Source organism: Cyanistes caeruleus, chromosome 9 (assembly GCF_971803275.1).
Source record: "Cyanistes caeruleus chromosome 9, bCyaCae1.hap1.1, whole genome shotgun sequence".
Classification (NCBI taxonomy): Eukaryota; Metazoa; Chordata; class Aves; order Passeriformes; family Paridae; genus Cyanistes; species Cyanistes caeruleus.
In genome coordinates, this window is record NC_141709.1 from 1,822,737 (window position 1) to 1,837,121 (window position 14,385).

General features: G+C 39.6%; 1 protein-coding gene across 50 annotated transcripts in view; it reads right to left on the reverse strand.

The window, feature by feature from the left end:
* The window catches only part of PRRC2C (proline rich coiled-coil 2C), a 69,344-nt gene that overhangs the window by 43,966 nt on the left and 10,993 nt on the right, over window positions 1–14,385 (reverse strand). For all 50 annotated transcript variants that reach the window (XM_086842407.1, XM_086842406.1, XM_086842383.1 and 47 more), the window contains exons 2-5: window positions 9,233–9,400; window positions 7,920–8,097; window positions 4,521–4,627; window positions 1,469–1,600 (exon numbers count right to left, since the gene is read on the reverse strand). In XM_086842407.1, coding sequence (XP_086698533.1) covers window positions 1,469–1,600; window positions 4,521–4,627; window positions 7,920–8,097; window positions 9,233–9,347 — 532 coding nt within the window. In that variant the 5' untranslated portion in view covers window positions 9,348–9,400. The remainder of the gene's footprint in view (window positions 1–1,468; window positions 1,601–4,520; window positions 4,628–7,919; window positions 8,098–9,232; window positions 9,401–14,385) is intronic.

The following is a 14,385-nucleotide window of genomic DNA, read 5'->3' on the forward strand; positions in this document are numbered from 1 at the left end:
AGCAGCTCAGAAAGAAAGGCAATGCACAGCTATGTGTCCAAGTGAAGACAGGTACAGTCTGATTTGCATCTCTGCCTGCTAGGGATGGAACAGAAGCGATAAGGGCTGTACTTCTGGTGTGAATATCTAGCAAATTGTCCAGGAAAAGTCAGGGATTTTAATGACTTATTATTTGTGCCAGGCACTCCATTTTTTTAGGAGCTTCTGCCTGCAGAGCGTGGGTCAAGACAAAAAAACCCACCAGAGTAAACTTAGCAGCAGTGCTCAGATCAATGGAGACCAACAAAAATTCAGAGACACAAGCTGTAAAGAATGTTTCTTTAGGGGCACAAACCCTTTAAGCAGTGTTAAACTCTGCTCTAAAGTATCCATTACAGTTCTTGCACTTATCTTTGCTGGGAAGCACAGCTGCTGAAGGGGGACTACTTGCCAAGTTAATTTAGCTTTCTGCTGTCAGACAGGAAAGAAGAGCTTAATATAGCATGTACAGTGCTGACCAAAACTGTAACTGCCTGCAGGAGGCTGGACAGACACGTAGCTGCTCTCATTTGGTGCAGAACATCTCTCCCATTTCCTGACAATTTATTCTTTAGATGAAAATTAAGAGAAGACATGAACAGGCACCTGGCCTTGGTCTGCAGCACCTGACAAACAAATCAAGGAAAACCAAGGCCTGTTAGAAGGAAAGAGTTATGGATTCCCTGAGAGCCCAAGCCCTCTAAATTGCCTATCACTGGCACAAGACAGTGCCAGCCACAGGGCAGGACAGGACCTCTAGTCCATGAAACCTCATTAAAACCAAACTTCTGAAGGAGAAAGCAATCCTGTTTTCCACTGGAAACAAGCACATTCCCAAATACCTCCCCATTGAAGGGATCTGGGGAAGAAATACATTTCTTTCCTGAGAGATGTAAACCCAGCACTGTTTTGGCTGTTTTTACCAGATCTAGTCCCCCACTGCTGAAATAGATCCAGCTGATCAGAGCACTACATCCAGGAGCTGAAGATGCCAATGGCCTTTCAAGGCACAACCCACTCTTTTGGCATCCTGTAGACTGAACTTCCTCTTCAGGAATTTTCAGGCTCCCCTCTTATGCGTACTAACCACTTAAGGTCAGCCCTGATCACTATTTGTGTAATTAGTTAATTCTAGGAGAGTTCTTTAAAGAGGTCTCTCACCTGCTGTGACATCAGTAATGCCAGTATTGTGCAACTAACTAATGTTCCTGAGAGCACACAACTAGAGTACTGAGTAGACTGGGAAAATGGGAAGTGATAGGATTAAACACACTATTTCCCACACACCAGGAACACAGAAAAGCAGATTAAAGCCCCCAATAACCATTTCTTAAGTGCAGGAGTGTGCTGATTGAAACAACATATCCATCAATTTCTTTTGTAGCGGGCACAAGCAGTAAGCTCCACACGAAAAAATCCAATTTCACAACGATTTGTAGCTCACACTTACTCTGTGGTCGTAGGCTGGCTCCTGATCCATCTTCAGGTGCATCCTTATCTTTGCCTGACTTTTCCTGGTCCCCAGCTGCCGGCAGACTGGGGAATTCTTGTTGGAAATAACTATTGATTGGAATAGGTGGACCTACACAGCAAGATATTCAGAGTCACAACAGTTCAGGAAGCAACAGAAGCCTACTCATCCTTTAGAAGTGAACATTAAAGCTTTAGAAGAAGAAAGTTAAACATTTAAATGTTAAAGCCACAGTCATTTACTGGCAGTATAAAGGATTCACATTTGCTACCAAAGTTGTTAAGTTTACTAGACCAACTATCACAGCTGTTGAAGCTGAGAAAAATCCAAAAGCACTAGAGAGCAACAATGGACAATTGAACAAGACTTAGCCCAGGGAGTACCTGGAGTTACTCAGCTCTGTGAACCCTTTTCCTCACTCCTTCTAGACAAAATTTTCCTCTTTTCACTTTAAAACTATAGTCCACCCAAGAATGGGCAGCTATGTAATTGCAAGCACATTTATAATTAATTACGGTTCTAGTAAGAAATCCCCAGGACTTTAAAAGACCAGAGCTTTTACATTATGCAAAAAGTATCAGAACAACATTCTTTGATTTCTAAAACCCCTGACATCATCCTCAAGATTGGAATTTAAGACTTCTGTTGTACATGGTATGGAAGTCTCATATATAGGCTGTCTTCCTTGATAGAAGGTTTTGTTGGCATCTGCTTTGCACCAATTTCCTCCCCATACACATAATGCATAGTGACCTATTAGATCAGCAGCATTTCTGTGCCAAATCACCAATAATCTGAGTGGGGATTAAGCCTAAATAACAGCCTGTTCCTGTCCCTGTCTCTACTACTGACTACTGTAAGGAATGTGGTATTAGGCTACATGGATTATGGGAGAGGGCAAACTCACTGACAAGGATCTGAACATATTGTGTCCAATGGGCTCTTTTTTTTAACAACTAGAAAAACTTCTGTTCTCTCCAATCTCTGAAAAAATCATTCACAAAGATAAAATGCAGGGATCCCAGGGGGCTTTTATTCAGTTGGGTTTTTTCTTTTTTTTAAGAGTTAAACACAGGATAAATTCCTTACTCTGTGCTCTGTAAAGGCACATCAGCAAATACCAGTATTTATCCCTGTGTCTACAAATTTCCTTGAGCTCTCAATTTTCATTCTGTCTTCACATTCTACTGACATTACTTTGTTTTTTCTTAAAGGACACTGGACTGTTGCTGTTCCCAAACAACTACATCCCATGACTTGCTCAATGGGAAAGAAAACCAGTCCTACCAACCAGATGACCTGCCAGGCAAGGGAGCCCCTTCTGAGATCCCATGGCATGCAACATTGATGAGTTTTATGAATCTTGAAAAATGCTTTCTGCTCAAGCCTACACAATGAATAACATTTTAATGGCAAAGCAACAGCACCAGAGAGACCTCCTTGATTGTGTTTAAGCTACAAACATGAAAAAAACCAGACTGGCAACCTGCAGTTCAGAAAGAAGTTAAAAAATTCAGAGATATTTTGGTAGTCATTTACTCCAACTTTCAGCTGAAAAATACATGCTGCTGTTACATTTCATAAGTCTTTCCCTTCTCCACGGCCACCAAGAGGATCAGAGAAAGGTCCAGCCTTGCCTCAGCCAAGTTTTCCAAGAGCACGAGGCTGCTGGAAGGCTCAAACTGCAGGTTCTGAGAGCCAACTGCAGCTCAGGAAAGCACAACAGGTGGGTCCTGGGTTTCAAACCCAGGACAGCACACAGCTGCTGCCAATTCCCATCCAGTGCTGCTTCTTGAAACAGCAAACCCACTGCTGCATTAATTGAATGAAATGAGGGTGCCATCTGGGCTTGGCACACGAGCTGCCATGGTAACTATGAAATAATTAGCTAAATGTATTTTGAAGCTACTGAGCCCAATCACTATTTCCTGTGTCATGGAGATGATCTTATCAGCTTCTGCAGGAAGGCTGCTATGCAAATCACTTTGCATCAGTGTTAATTCTTTTTTCTTTATTATTCCACAAATCTTATAAAAGCTTAAAGGAGAAAAGCTTCTGTATTTGATGGCACAACACCGAACATTAAGCAGCAAGAAATGGAGAATCTAGAATTGTCACTTCTAATTCTCAGTGCAAAAAAAGGCCCAAATCATTAGATATGTTAACAAACTATATAATATCTAAGAAATTACCTCCCATGTAATTAATATTGAATTATTTTAAGATCCCTATTCAGAAAATAACTCAATTTTTCAACTGGAAAGCCTAAACTCCATTTTATAGTCATGGAAAGCTCACAAATCACAAACTTAAGGAATAAAACACATTACAATTATTTATCATAATGGACACAGAAGAATTTTAAGTAACCTCTCACTCTACAAGCATTTTAAAAAAATCTGCTGAAGATTTAGTTCTGATCTTACATCTGTAATAAGAATGCTCAAGCTAAGAGTCACACTGATGGAAACAATTTTCCATCCTTTCATCCAATTATGTTAAATAACACTCAAAACACACCTTTAATGTTTTTCCCCGGAAAGAAAACTACTTAAACACTATCACTTCGATACTAAAATAACCAAGGAATTTATAAAATGAAGGGCAAAGTATTGCTGTTTCACAGGTTTAAACAGAAGCAAAACTACACACACTGCACAAAATGATCCAAACCTATGACCAGAATGACCACCAACTGTTTAGAGCTCTCCTTCCCATGCCAAAATTGTTTGTATTATAAGAACTGTGATTTGCCCTCCTCACCACAGCCACATTTAAGATTTTACCACCACTTTCCTGCCAATTCAAAAGAGGTGATTACAAAAATCTTGTAGAAGTCAATCAGACCTGCTGATAAATCCAGTGACTGGGGATGGGCTCACTTCCCAGCCTGGAATGTTGCTTCCACAACTTTCCCCAGTCCCAACTGGCCTGGCCAAGCCTCAAGGGACTGCTGGGTGTGGGGGTCTCTCCCAGCACAGTCCCAGCCTGGTATCCAGTGCAGAACCCCTCCACCCTGAGCAGCACTCACCGTCTTGTCCCCCAGGTTTGGTGTTGGCCCAGGATTTGGCAACAGGAGCTGCTTCTGGAGGAGCAGGAACAGCAGGTTTTGGCTGTGTCTGCGGCACGTCTGGCTGTCTGGAATCACAGGAAAAGCACTTGTGAATACAAGAGGGTGAGCACAGAATAAGATTGTCAGGATGGCTACTGCAAACAAGGCAATAAAATAAGGGAGTTGTGCAGCTGAAGAACCAGTAACTACTTTTCTTCAGAAAAGGCATTTTCTTACATAAAAGGAGTTGTTATAGTAACAGTTAAAATAAAATAGATTAGCTAATTATTTCAAGATTCCATTTCCCATAGAGGAGAGGAGTGAATGAAAACGGCTGGGCAGAAAATGCAGCCAGGCATGAACTGAATTACAGCTTTTAAAGAAGTGTATTGGACAATCAGAAAAACAATCCATCTACAACCATCCAAGGGGATAATTTGGATTAATGTTCTCTTGCCTTGGGAGTTAACAGGAAAACACTTCCAAGACCACCATGAATTGAGAGAAGAAGGCAAATACATGTCAAGATCTACCAAATAAAAGGAACTGGTAAGAAAAGCTGAAGACACCATGAAAAACTCTATGGGTACCATGAACTGGAACCCAGAACCTTAAGTCTTAAGAAATGGTCTCATTCTCACCATCTTAACAATGAAGAAGCACAAGCACTCTTTTTGTCCAGTGTAAAAACCAGACACAAGCCCTTTCTAGTCTGCAGATTCAATCATATTGTTCAACTTCTTTCAATAAAGGCTATTTCTGAAATCTGCATGTTCAGGTAACTTAAGACTCAAAGCATTAGTGTCTAAAACCAACTAAGCCTAACCCTCCAGCTCCTTAGTAGGAACTTTTGATAAAACCAGAATTATGGGGCAGATCCTGTAGTCTAGAATCACTTTATTACACCAGTGAAGAGAGAAGCAGCATGGTGGTCATGTCACTTAACAACTGACAAGAAACAACTATAAATGCTTCAAGTAGATCCTCAAGTGATCCTAAATTTCTGAGGACTAGCACTAAGAAATCATTTCCATTTTTGTTCTGCAGTCATCATCCCAAAGCACTACACAGGACTCTCAGAACTGAAAGAGAAGCAAATACCATTAAAAGGATCACTGCTGGGCAGAAACACACAAGCTTCTCATAGGGATAACTAAATGCAATTTTCATGTTCCAAGAGAGTATTACAATCTAGAAAAAAAACCCCAGTTCTCATTTTTTTATTTTATTTTTCGTTTTTATTTTCTTACGGCCGCACATTTTCTAAGCAGGCTTTGGGAATTTATGACTTAAATGGCTGTACTTTGTGACACAAGCAAAACAAAACCAAGAATATTTAAGAAACTACTCCTTGCATTTCTCCTGTTTCAAATACCAGCCTGTTTAGAATTTTAGTTATCCAAGCACTGCCCTGCAAATATGGATGAGGAAAAGAACTCAGCTGAATTAATTAAACAATACACAACAGCCTGCACTATCCAGGAAAGAGACTGAGGCAATACCCACAGAATGAGTGACAACTGGAGAAAGCAGTAAAAGAATTAATTTTCAAAACTGCAAGGAACAACACATTCATGTGAACTCCAATGCAATGATACAAGAGAAAAGGCATTAAACTAAAGCAAGCTGTTATTGAGATGTAACCTTTATCTGCAACACTTCTGAGAGGAACAATAAAACACTTCACGTGTAAACTGCAGCATTTCAAGCACACTGGAATATCACAAACACAGCAGTAGTCAAACAAATGATCTTAAGATCTGAGCAAACACATCAGATGGTCTAAATTTAGAAGAATTTCCTTGTGGCCTGGGCATACACACCTGTTCCTGGCAACAAATCTCTCACCCATTAGTTTCACTTGTAAGTGGACTCTGAAGCCTTTATCAGAATAATACATATAAAAATACAACTTCCAGTTGCAGGTAAGGCCCAGCTACTTATTTGTTTGTAAACAGAACAACTACTGCTATCTTCTAACACATGGCCATGGAAACATGTTTTTTTTTAGTCAAACAAGCTACCAGCTCAACACAGATTTAACAGGGCAAAGTGTAAGTGACCTTGAAGTACAGGGAGATGTTGCTGAACTACCAAACAAAACACAGGGCTCAAAATTGTGAAGTTGGAGTTTCAAAAGTTTAAAATAAAAGGTTAAACACAACACTGTATTTCTGAAGTCTAACAGCTTTTTAGAGAGATGTCAAAAATTAGTATTTAAAAGCAGGAATGTATACAAAGAAAAATAAAGAGAGAGAAAGATGGGGAAGGAAACCTTTAAACCTCATCTTTTGCTTTCACAAGCACTAGGAACATACAACCCCTGTCCCTAAATTCCAATGTTTTTCAGAGCAATTTCAATGAAAAGAATTAACATTTATACCTTGCTTCTACTAATGTCATGAGAATGACATCCTATTTTAAGCTTGCATGGCAAAAAAGAACTGCTTTAAAGTACTTTCCAATTAGAAACTTAAAAGTTTCGGTTTCTATTTAGTTTCTTTCTGTGCAGGGCCAGGAGTTGGACTCGATGACCATGATGGATCTCTTCCAACTCAGCACATTCTATGATTCTTTAGCTGTACAAATTCTTCATTCTATTTTCTTTAGCTGTACAAATGTGAAACAAATTTAGCACACGAAACTGCACTGAGCATGGGAAATTTGTACCATACAAAGTACACAAACAGTGCATCGACACTGCCACAATTTCTGTCTTGTTCCTATCACATACTGGAGGAGCCTGTAGACCTTAAGATAAAAAAAAAATTCAAAGTCTGTGGAATTTATGGCGTTCTAGCCAAAAAAATAAAAGTGCAAATATTAAGAACCATTAGGAAAATAAAGCAGAGATTTCAACAAACATGTGCAAACCAAGAATTTTTGAGTTTTTGAGTTTTCTCTGCCATACATCAGCACAGGCACAATTATGTGGATTTTTGCATACTCTCATCAACTTGCAAGCTATTCTCTAATTTTCCTGCTGTGTTCCTTGGGGTTTCAAGAGAATTTTATTTAAGGTGATGACACTGATCTTAAAGAAAGTGTGCTGTAGTATTTCCTGCCAGCAGACATCAAAACTTACATGTACAAGGAAATATTCTTCTCCTCATATGGAATTTATAAGCAGATCATTTTCAACTTAAATATGAGGAGGTTTTTTTTGGTGCAAGGTTCGTTTGATTTTTTTTTAACTATCCTTCTATTAGCAAGATTCCTCCTGACTAGAATTAACAGTGGTGCTATTTCCTCTCTGGTAGGTACACTGAGGACACTCCAGTGTAGCAAATTTCTTCCCAGGTCCTGCCAATCCCAAGATTTGGGCAAACCAGAGAGAAATGTCCCAGCAGATCAAGCCTGAGCTCAGCTCTCACTTACTTCTCTTCTTCGTGCTGTTCTTGTTTTGAAGCCCATCCTGTGCCATCTTTAGGCACAATGTTCACATTGGGGTCGTTGCCTTTGTTCTCTGCTTTGAGGCTGGGCAGATTAGCTGGGGGAGGCATCCTCCTGGAAATAGCAACTTTTCCAAGACTCTGCAATCCATGGCGTGCGGCAACTGCGTGCCAGAACAGAAAGTGCAAGTTAACAACTCTTGTTTAGGCAGAGCTACATAAAAATGTTTTGTAAGAAAGTCAGAAAAATTTAAGATTGTTAAGAATTAAAAATTTAAAATGATTCAGAATTTAGTATTTAAATTAAATATTAATTATTAAAAAAGGGAATTGAAAAGATTGGGTTTGGAAAAATTTCAATACTTTTTGAGTGGTGAGTCATTATGGTTAGCCTATTCCACAGATTAAAAAGGATATATGGCCCCACCTTTATATACAACATTCAGTGACAGACAGCTAAAGAAGCCATTTACAATATGATGTTAATGTCAAGCATTATCTTCCTGCTCTTTTGGAGCTTAATGTACATTGATGAGTCCAGGAATACCCCTATGGGTCCAGCCCATTTCTTTTTTGCTGCAAATTTCAGCTGGCAGATGCTGCCCTTGCAGAAACATTCCTACAAATTGTATTTACTCCAGACCACAAGTACAAAGCTAATGCACCCCACAGGACATTCAACCTACCAAGTAACCAACTCAGAGAACAAGCACAAGTTACTGCCTTGGGTAAGCTGTATCGTAACAAACAGCTCAGTTTCAACCTTTAAAAATAATATTGTGGCAAACTTCAACAACCATGGGCACACTTTTTCTCCTTTACACACAATTTAGGCAACTCTGTCAACTTCAAAACCTTCAGAACATCATTTCCTTCTGGTTCTCCATTCAATGACTCATGAAAAAGCAGGCTCATTTGAGATATCAGTGTAAGGTTTATCCAGTGTTTGTCCAAAAATCAAAGTCCCTGAGCTGAAAGTGAGCATTGCCTTTTCCTTAATTAAACACTCCCAGCATGGCAAGTGTTAATGCAGTAAAATTCACAGCTGGGGAATTTATTTGCCCACATTCTACTTCCTACTAGACTGCAAATCCTGTCTCTCTGAACTGACACTCCTGTTTACAGCTAAGCAGAAACTCTAATGAATGCTGCCTTCCACAATCCTTCCACTTCACTGCTGCACCAAACAGTTATGAAAAACCATGCTGTGGCTAAGTACTCATATATTCTGCACTCTTAATTAGCACTGCAGTAATGATGAAACTGAAAGAATGCAACTCTAAAAGAGAGCTTACTCACCTGTGGTTTTCTGAGTTTCCAGTGACTTTCCCTTGTAAGTATTAAACAGACTGAGTGTTGCATACTTTGTTTTTCCATCCTTTGCTTTTGTACTCTGGCCTGACTTTTCCGACATTTCGCTGGAAACTCATCGAGTCCGGTACTTCCCGTTCACTCCTCAAAATCTGCCTGTAAAGAAAAACAACAGAAAAGTAAAGCCATTTGAATAGGAGCCAACACTTAAGTCAGAGTTCACAGGGCAGAAGTGGACAGCACATTTAACACCATTAGCACTGTTTCATTTAAGCATTCTGCAGGATGCCAAGGAATGCATTAACTCCACAAACTGTATCCTTATGTAACACCAGGAATTTTGAAGTATTTCTGTCTCTTCAATATGCATGTCACAAAATCAGGAGGGTCAGCATTTAATTAACATCAAACACCGCTGAAGTGGTAAATACCATCCATGATTTAACTACAAAATGAATAATAAAAAATCCAATCCCAAAGCCCACAAACACACAGAATTTCCACCAGCAGCTCTTTCCCCACTGGGGAAGCTCAATGACCTCACCCACTCCCAAAGCCAAGTACTGAGACACAATTAACAGTTATTGCAGTACAGCATTTCTGGAATTTGCTTCTTTTTTCCCCAATTAAAGCCATCATGAACACAGCAGCCAGAGACACTAAATACACAGAGTAAGAATTTTTTGTTTGTCAAAATCAGAACACAGTATGCTCAGATGGGGAGAGTGAGAATTCCTTAAACCAAGAGTTACACTATTCTTCCTGCAGCTGTAATTACAGGGCTCTTGGAGCAGGTCATTTCTCTCCTCCTTCCTTCCCCCAGAATAACAGGCCTTGAGAAAAAGAAGCCAGTAATTAACTGTGATACTTCTCCAGTTCTTGGAAGGAACTTGCAGAGTTGCTGCTCATCACCAGGCAGGAACACAAGTGAGCATTCACTCAAACAGAACATTATTATACAAGTTAATTTCTCTTCACAGTTAAAAATCCTGCTACCCTCTTTACAACAACAATTTTTCATGTTTCTATATGAATCCCAGATGACATACTCAAAGACTTGTGTTTCATTCTAAAAGCAGGCAGCAAGAAGCAAGACATCCTGCTCAAACCCTTCAGTGATCAAACTCCCATGTCAGACTCAGAGCTGCAGATCTTCGAAGGGAATTTGATTCACATGCAAGGTGCTCGTGGATTAAGAAGAGTCTGCAAGGACAAGCAGTCTAAAGAACAAAGCACTTGGTCATGACAGACATTTTGCAATGTCAAAAGACCGTGGAAATTTCATTTATATAGGTATGATAACACTCCCATCCTCCTCTGCCTTCTACCTCAATTTACAAGCCATGATTGAAAAGCAATTAAGATGGCAAATAACCTTGGGATGGTTCAACTTCAGCATAACTTGGGCCAGAAGCTATTCTATTACAATCCATGCAGACTGCTGCAAAGGGGACAATCTCCAGCCTTCTATGGAGCCATATACATGGCCAAGAAATACATTCTCCCCTCAGAAAAAGACAGCAACTCCCAGATTCTTCTTCCAGATTAGTCAGCATTTGGCTATTTCAACAGCAAGTGTTACACCAACAGTTATTCTGTGTGTCATCCAAAAATATGAAATGCAGGATGGGAGCAGGGTGAACCCAGCACACTGAGCAAAACAGACTTGGGCTGAAAATTAAAACTCAGGATGAATTTTGAATTGAGAATTTTGGGGATAAAAAATTACCCAAGTTGTCTTCTTTTTATTTTTATTTTTTTGCCAGTTTCTAGATTATTTACCACTGTGAAGCTACTTCTTGTTTACAAACTCCTTGGCTGGGGTGAGTCTTGGGCTGAAAATTAAAACTCTGGATGAGTTGTTTGCACACGAAAGCAGGTGTGAGCACAGTGATTGTAGTGTGTGACTTGATAGAGTTATAGGCTCACCTGAAAGCTGTTTGCCACCCTCTGCTCCTGGCTGTTACTGCCCAGCACCTTCTCTGATGCTGTGGTGGGCTCTTTGTCATAAATACAATGCCAGGAACAGAGAGGAACAGAAGAGTCAAAGGGACAAAATCTGCCAGGTTCTTTCACAGACATTTTACTGAACACTTTATGGTAAACTGAGTCTCCTGAGAGAAGAAAGGGCCAATGCAGAGCCTCATGTCTGATCTAGACTCAGCCTGATAAACGGGTCTGCCTGCATTCAGGTCTTCAGACAGGCTGAAAGCTGTAGCCTGGCCATGAATAACACTGATGGCAAAGCTTGACATGCTGAATTGCAAATAAGTCTTGGGGCAGCCTGGAGACTGAATGGCTGCTTGAAATCTGCTCAGCTGGTAACTGCAAAGATAAGCTTGCCTAAATTCATGTATCAAACTGAGCAGGTTTTTTTCCTGTAAAGATATTTGAGTAGTGAGCTTTGGCTTCCAGTGAAACCTTGCAGCCTCAGTGTAGTTTTTTAGGGTAGATGAGGGACAGCCTAGCAGCCAAGTCTGTGGCTAGAGTCTAGATTATGTATTTATGATAAAGAGCCCACCACAATCATCAGAGAAGGTGCTGGGCAGTAAGTCAGGAGCACACAGGGTGACAAACAGCTTTCAGGTGAGCCTATAACTCTATCAAGTCATACACTACAATCACTGTGCTCACACCTTCTTTCATGTGCAAACAACTCACCCAGAGTTTTAATTTTTGGCCCAAGACTCATCCCAGCCAAGGAGTTTGTAAACAAGAAGTAGCTTCACAATGGTGAATAATCTAGAAACTGATGAACAAATTAAAAAAAGACAGCTTGGGTAATTTTTCACCCCCAAAATTTTCAACAGCACCAAAGCCCCAAGAAATGCAGCAGAAAGCAGTTTGAGGGTAGTTTAAAATAATATTTTGTGTCATATTTTCCAAAGCCTGTACCTCTGATAGAGATGAAACACAGAAAATCTTCATCATAACACTCCTCTTTACAGAGTAATACAGATTTCATATTTGGGCAGACCTTCATTGTCACAACTGCTCATTCCAGAACATTTGACAGCTTCAAGAACCGATGACAGTGAACACATTCCCTGAATATACATTTTAAATTTAATTTAGAAAAACTAGTCTGCTCATTACAGTTGAGCTCTATGCCTTTTATACTATTAAAATTCATACTGTTTGACAAGTTTTTCCCAACTTATACTACATAGAAATATAAACTGTTGACAATGATTAACACTGCACATTCCTCAGTAACCTGACTTGCAAAAAAGAAATAATTTCAATTAGGCAGGTCAATATATTTAATAACTTACAATATATATATTTAAGTATATTTAGACATGATATTGGTTGCCAAAGAAGATATTCTTGCAAAATCAGACTTTAGACCAGGTACTCAAGCCAGGGATGACAAATCCTCCCTCTGAAGAGCCCATGCAGCCTTCAACAAACATCCTGCCGAGTCACACACTAAACAAGCACTCAGTGCCATCTGACAACAGTTCAAAGAAATAACTGCATGATTTTGAACCATGTGAAATTATCCAGCTCCGAGACCTCTGACTATTCATCCAAAATTCAGTTGTGTTACATTCCTACACCTGAGCACTGGAATCACTCCCTCTGTACAGAACCACCCGAGGTGTTTCAATACAGGACACATTTAACTTGTGCATACAACACACTGGCGAGCACTTTCCTCCCCAAGTGATTCCAAATTTGCCCAACATTTCTGTATTTTGTTGCTTTTAGTTAAATTCCTACAAGTGCAGTGCTGCTGTGTGCACCTCTGAAAACACACACAAGATGTCAGAAGCACTTTCCAAGCTAAGTAAGCACCGTGACAGCCAACAGAAGGACAGAACAGCACAAGCCATAATGGCACTTGGCAGGGTTCACTGCACTATTAAGAAATTTAAGCAAGTCAGCTGTTCATTCTGAATGATTACAGTTACTATTATGCACAACTAGAGAGAGCACAATGCTCCCAAAATTCTGGAGCAAACATTTACCTTGCAGCTGCTCTGCAATGTTGTTAAATAAGCTAACTCAACTTCACTGTGCTTTGAAGATTTTAGGGTAAAAATTATTATTGTAATTTCTGTACCAGATGATTTTTTCAGACTCCAACTGGCTGACTTATTTAGATTCTGCAAAGAACTCAGAAGCTTGTGTACAGAAAATAGCACACAAAGTAGCTGCTACAAATTCTAAATATCCTGGTCTCTGTTAAGGAACATTTACTTGAACTCTCTTAGACATTTAGAGCTGCTACAAGAACAAAATGAATGCCATGGATTCCAGACGGCAAAATTGTGTTTTTAATAGTAAAACCCCAGCAAACAAAACCCCACACATATCACACAGACCTCTTCCACTAAATTCCCAGCTCTCCTGATCATTTCAGAACTCACCTCTGTGACTGGTTTAGAATTTAACAATACATTTTTTTACACCTGTAAACTCTGCATGGTGTTCAACTGTAGCCTTGAAAAGGTGTCACTTCTGCTTCAGAAAAATGCTGTACTTAAACAAGGTAAAAATATTGCATATTTTGAGGTCACTTTTGAGGACTGAGTGGTAAGAAGTATAAAACATTTAACAACTTAAATTCTTGTCAGGTCAGATGACAAACTCTCTCCATCTGTATTTTATACATTGCATTTTTAAACTTCTATCTAGACAAAAAAGGTCTGATTTTTAGTGTAACATGTCAGTAATTCTCACAATTCCCATTCAGCACAGCAAGGATATCCAGTCCCTGTCACCCCTACTCCAAGGGCTGTGTTTTGGCCAAATTTGGACAAAGATGCACTGGAACAACTTAAGGCAAAAAGCACAATTCAAGACTCAAACCAGCTGAAGATTTGAAGTCTCAGTGCCTCAAATGCCCATCTTTGAAATGGGAAACATAACAAAAACTACTACATGAAAGTTTATTCATAACTGGGACACATTAGCACCTCTCTCAAAAGAGAAACCAAGAAACCAATCCAGAAAGAATTTTCATATACTATTCTAAGCACACTAAAAGTAGTTAAAGGGGAAAAATCATCATATACAAATCTATTATTTGTATCCAGCCATAACTGCACTTTTCTAAGAATAGCTTTGTTTCTGGGACACTGAACAATGTGGTTCTGGTAAATTCTGGAACCAAATACAACTACTAAAAAGAA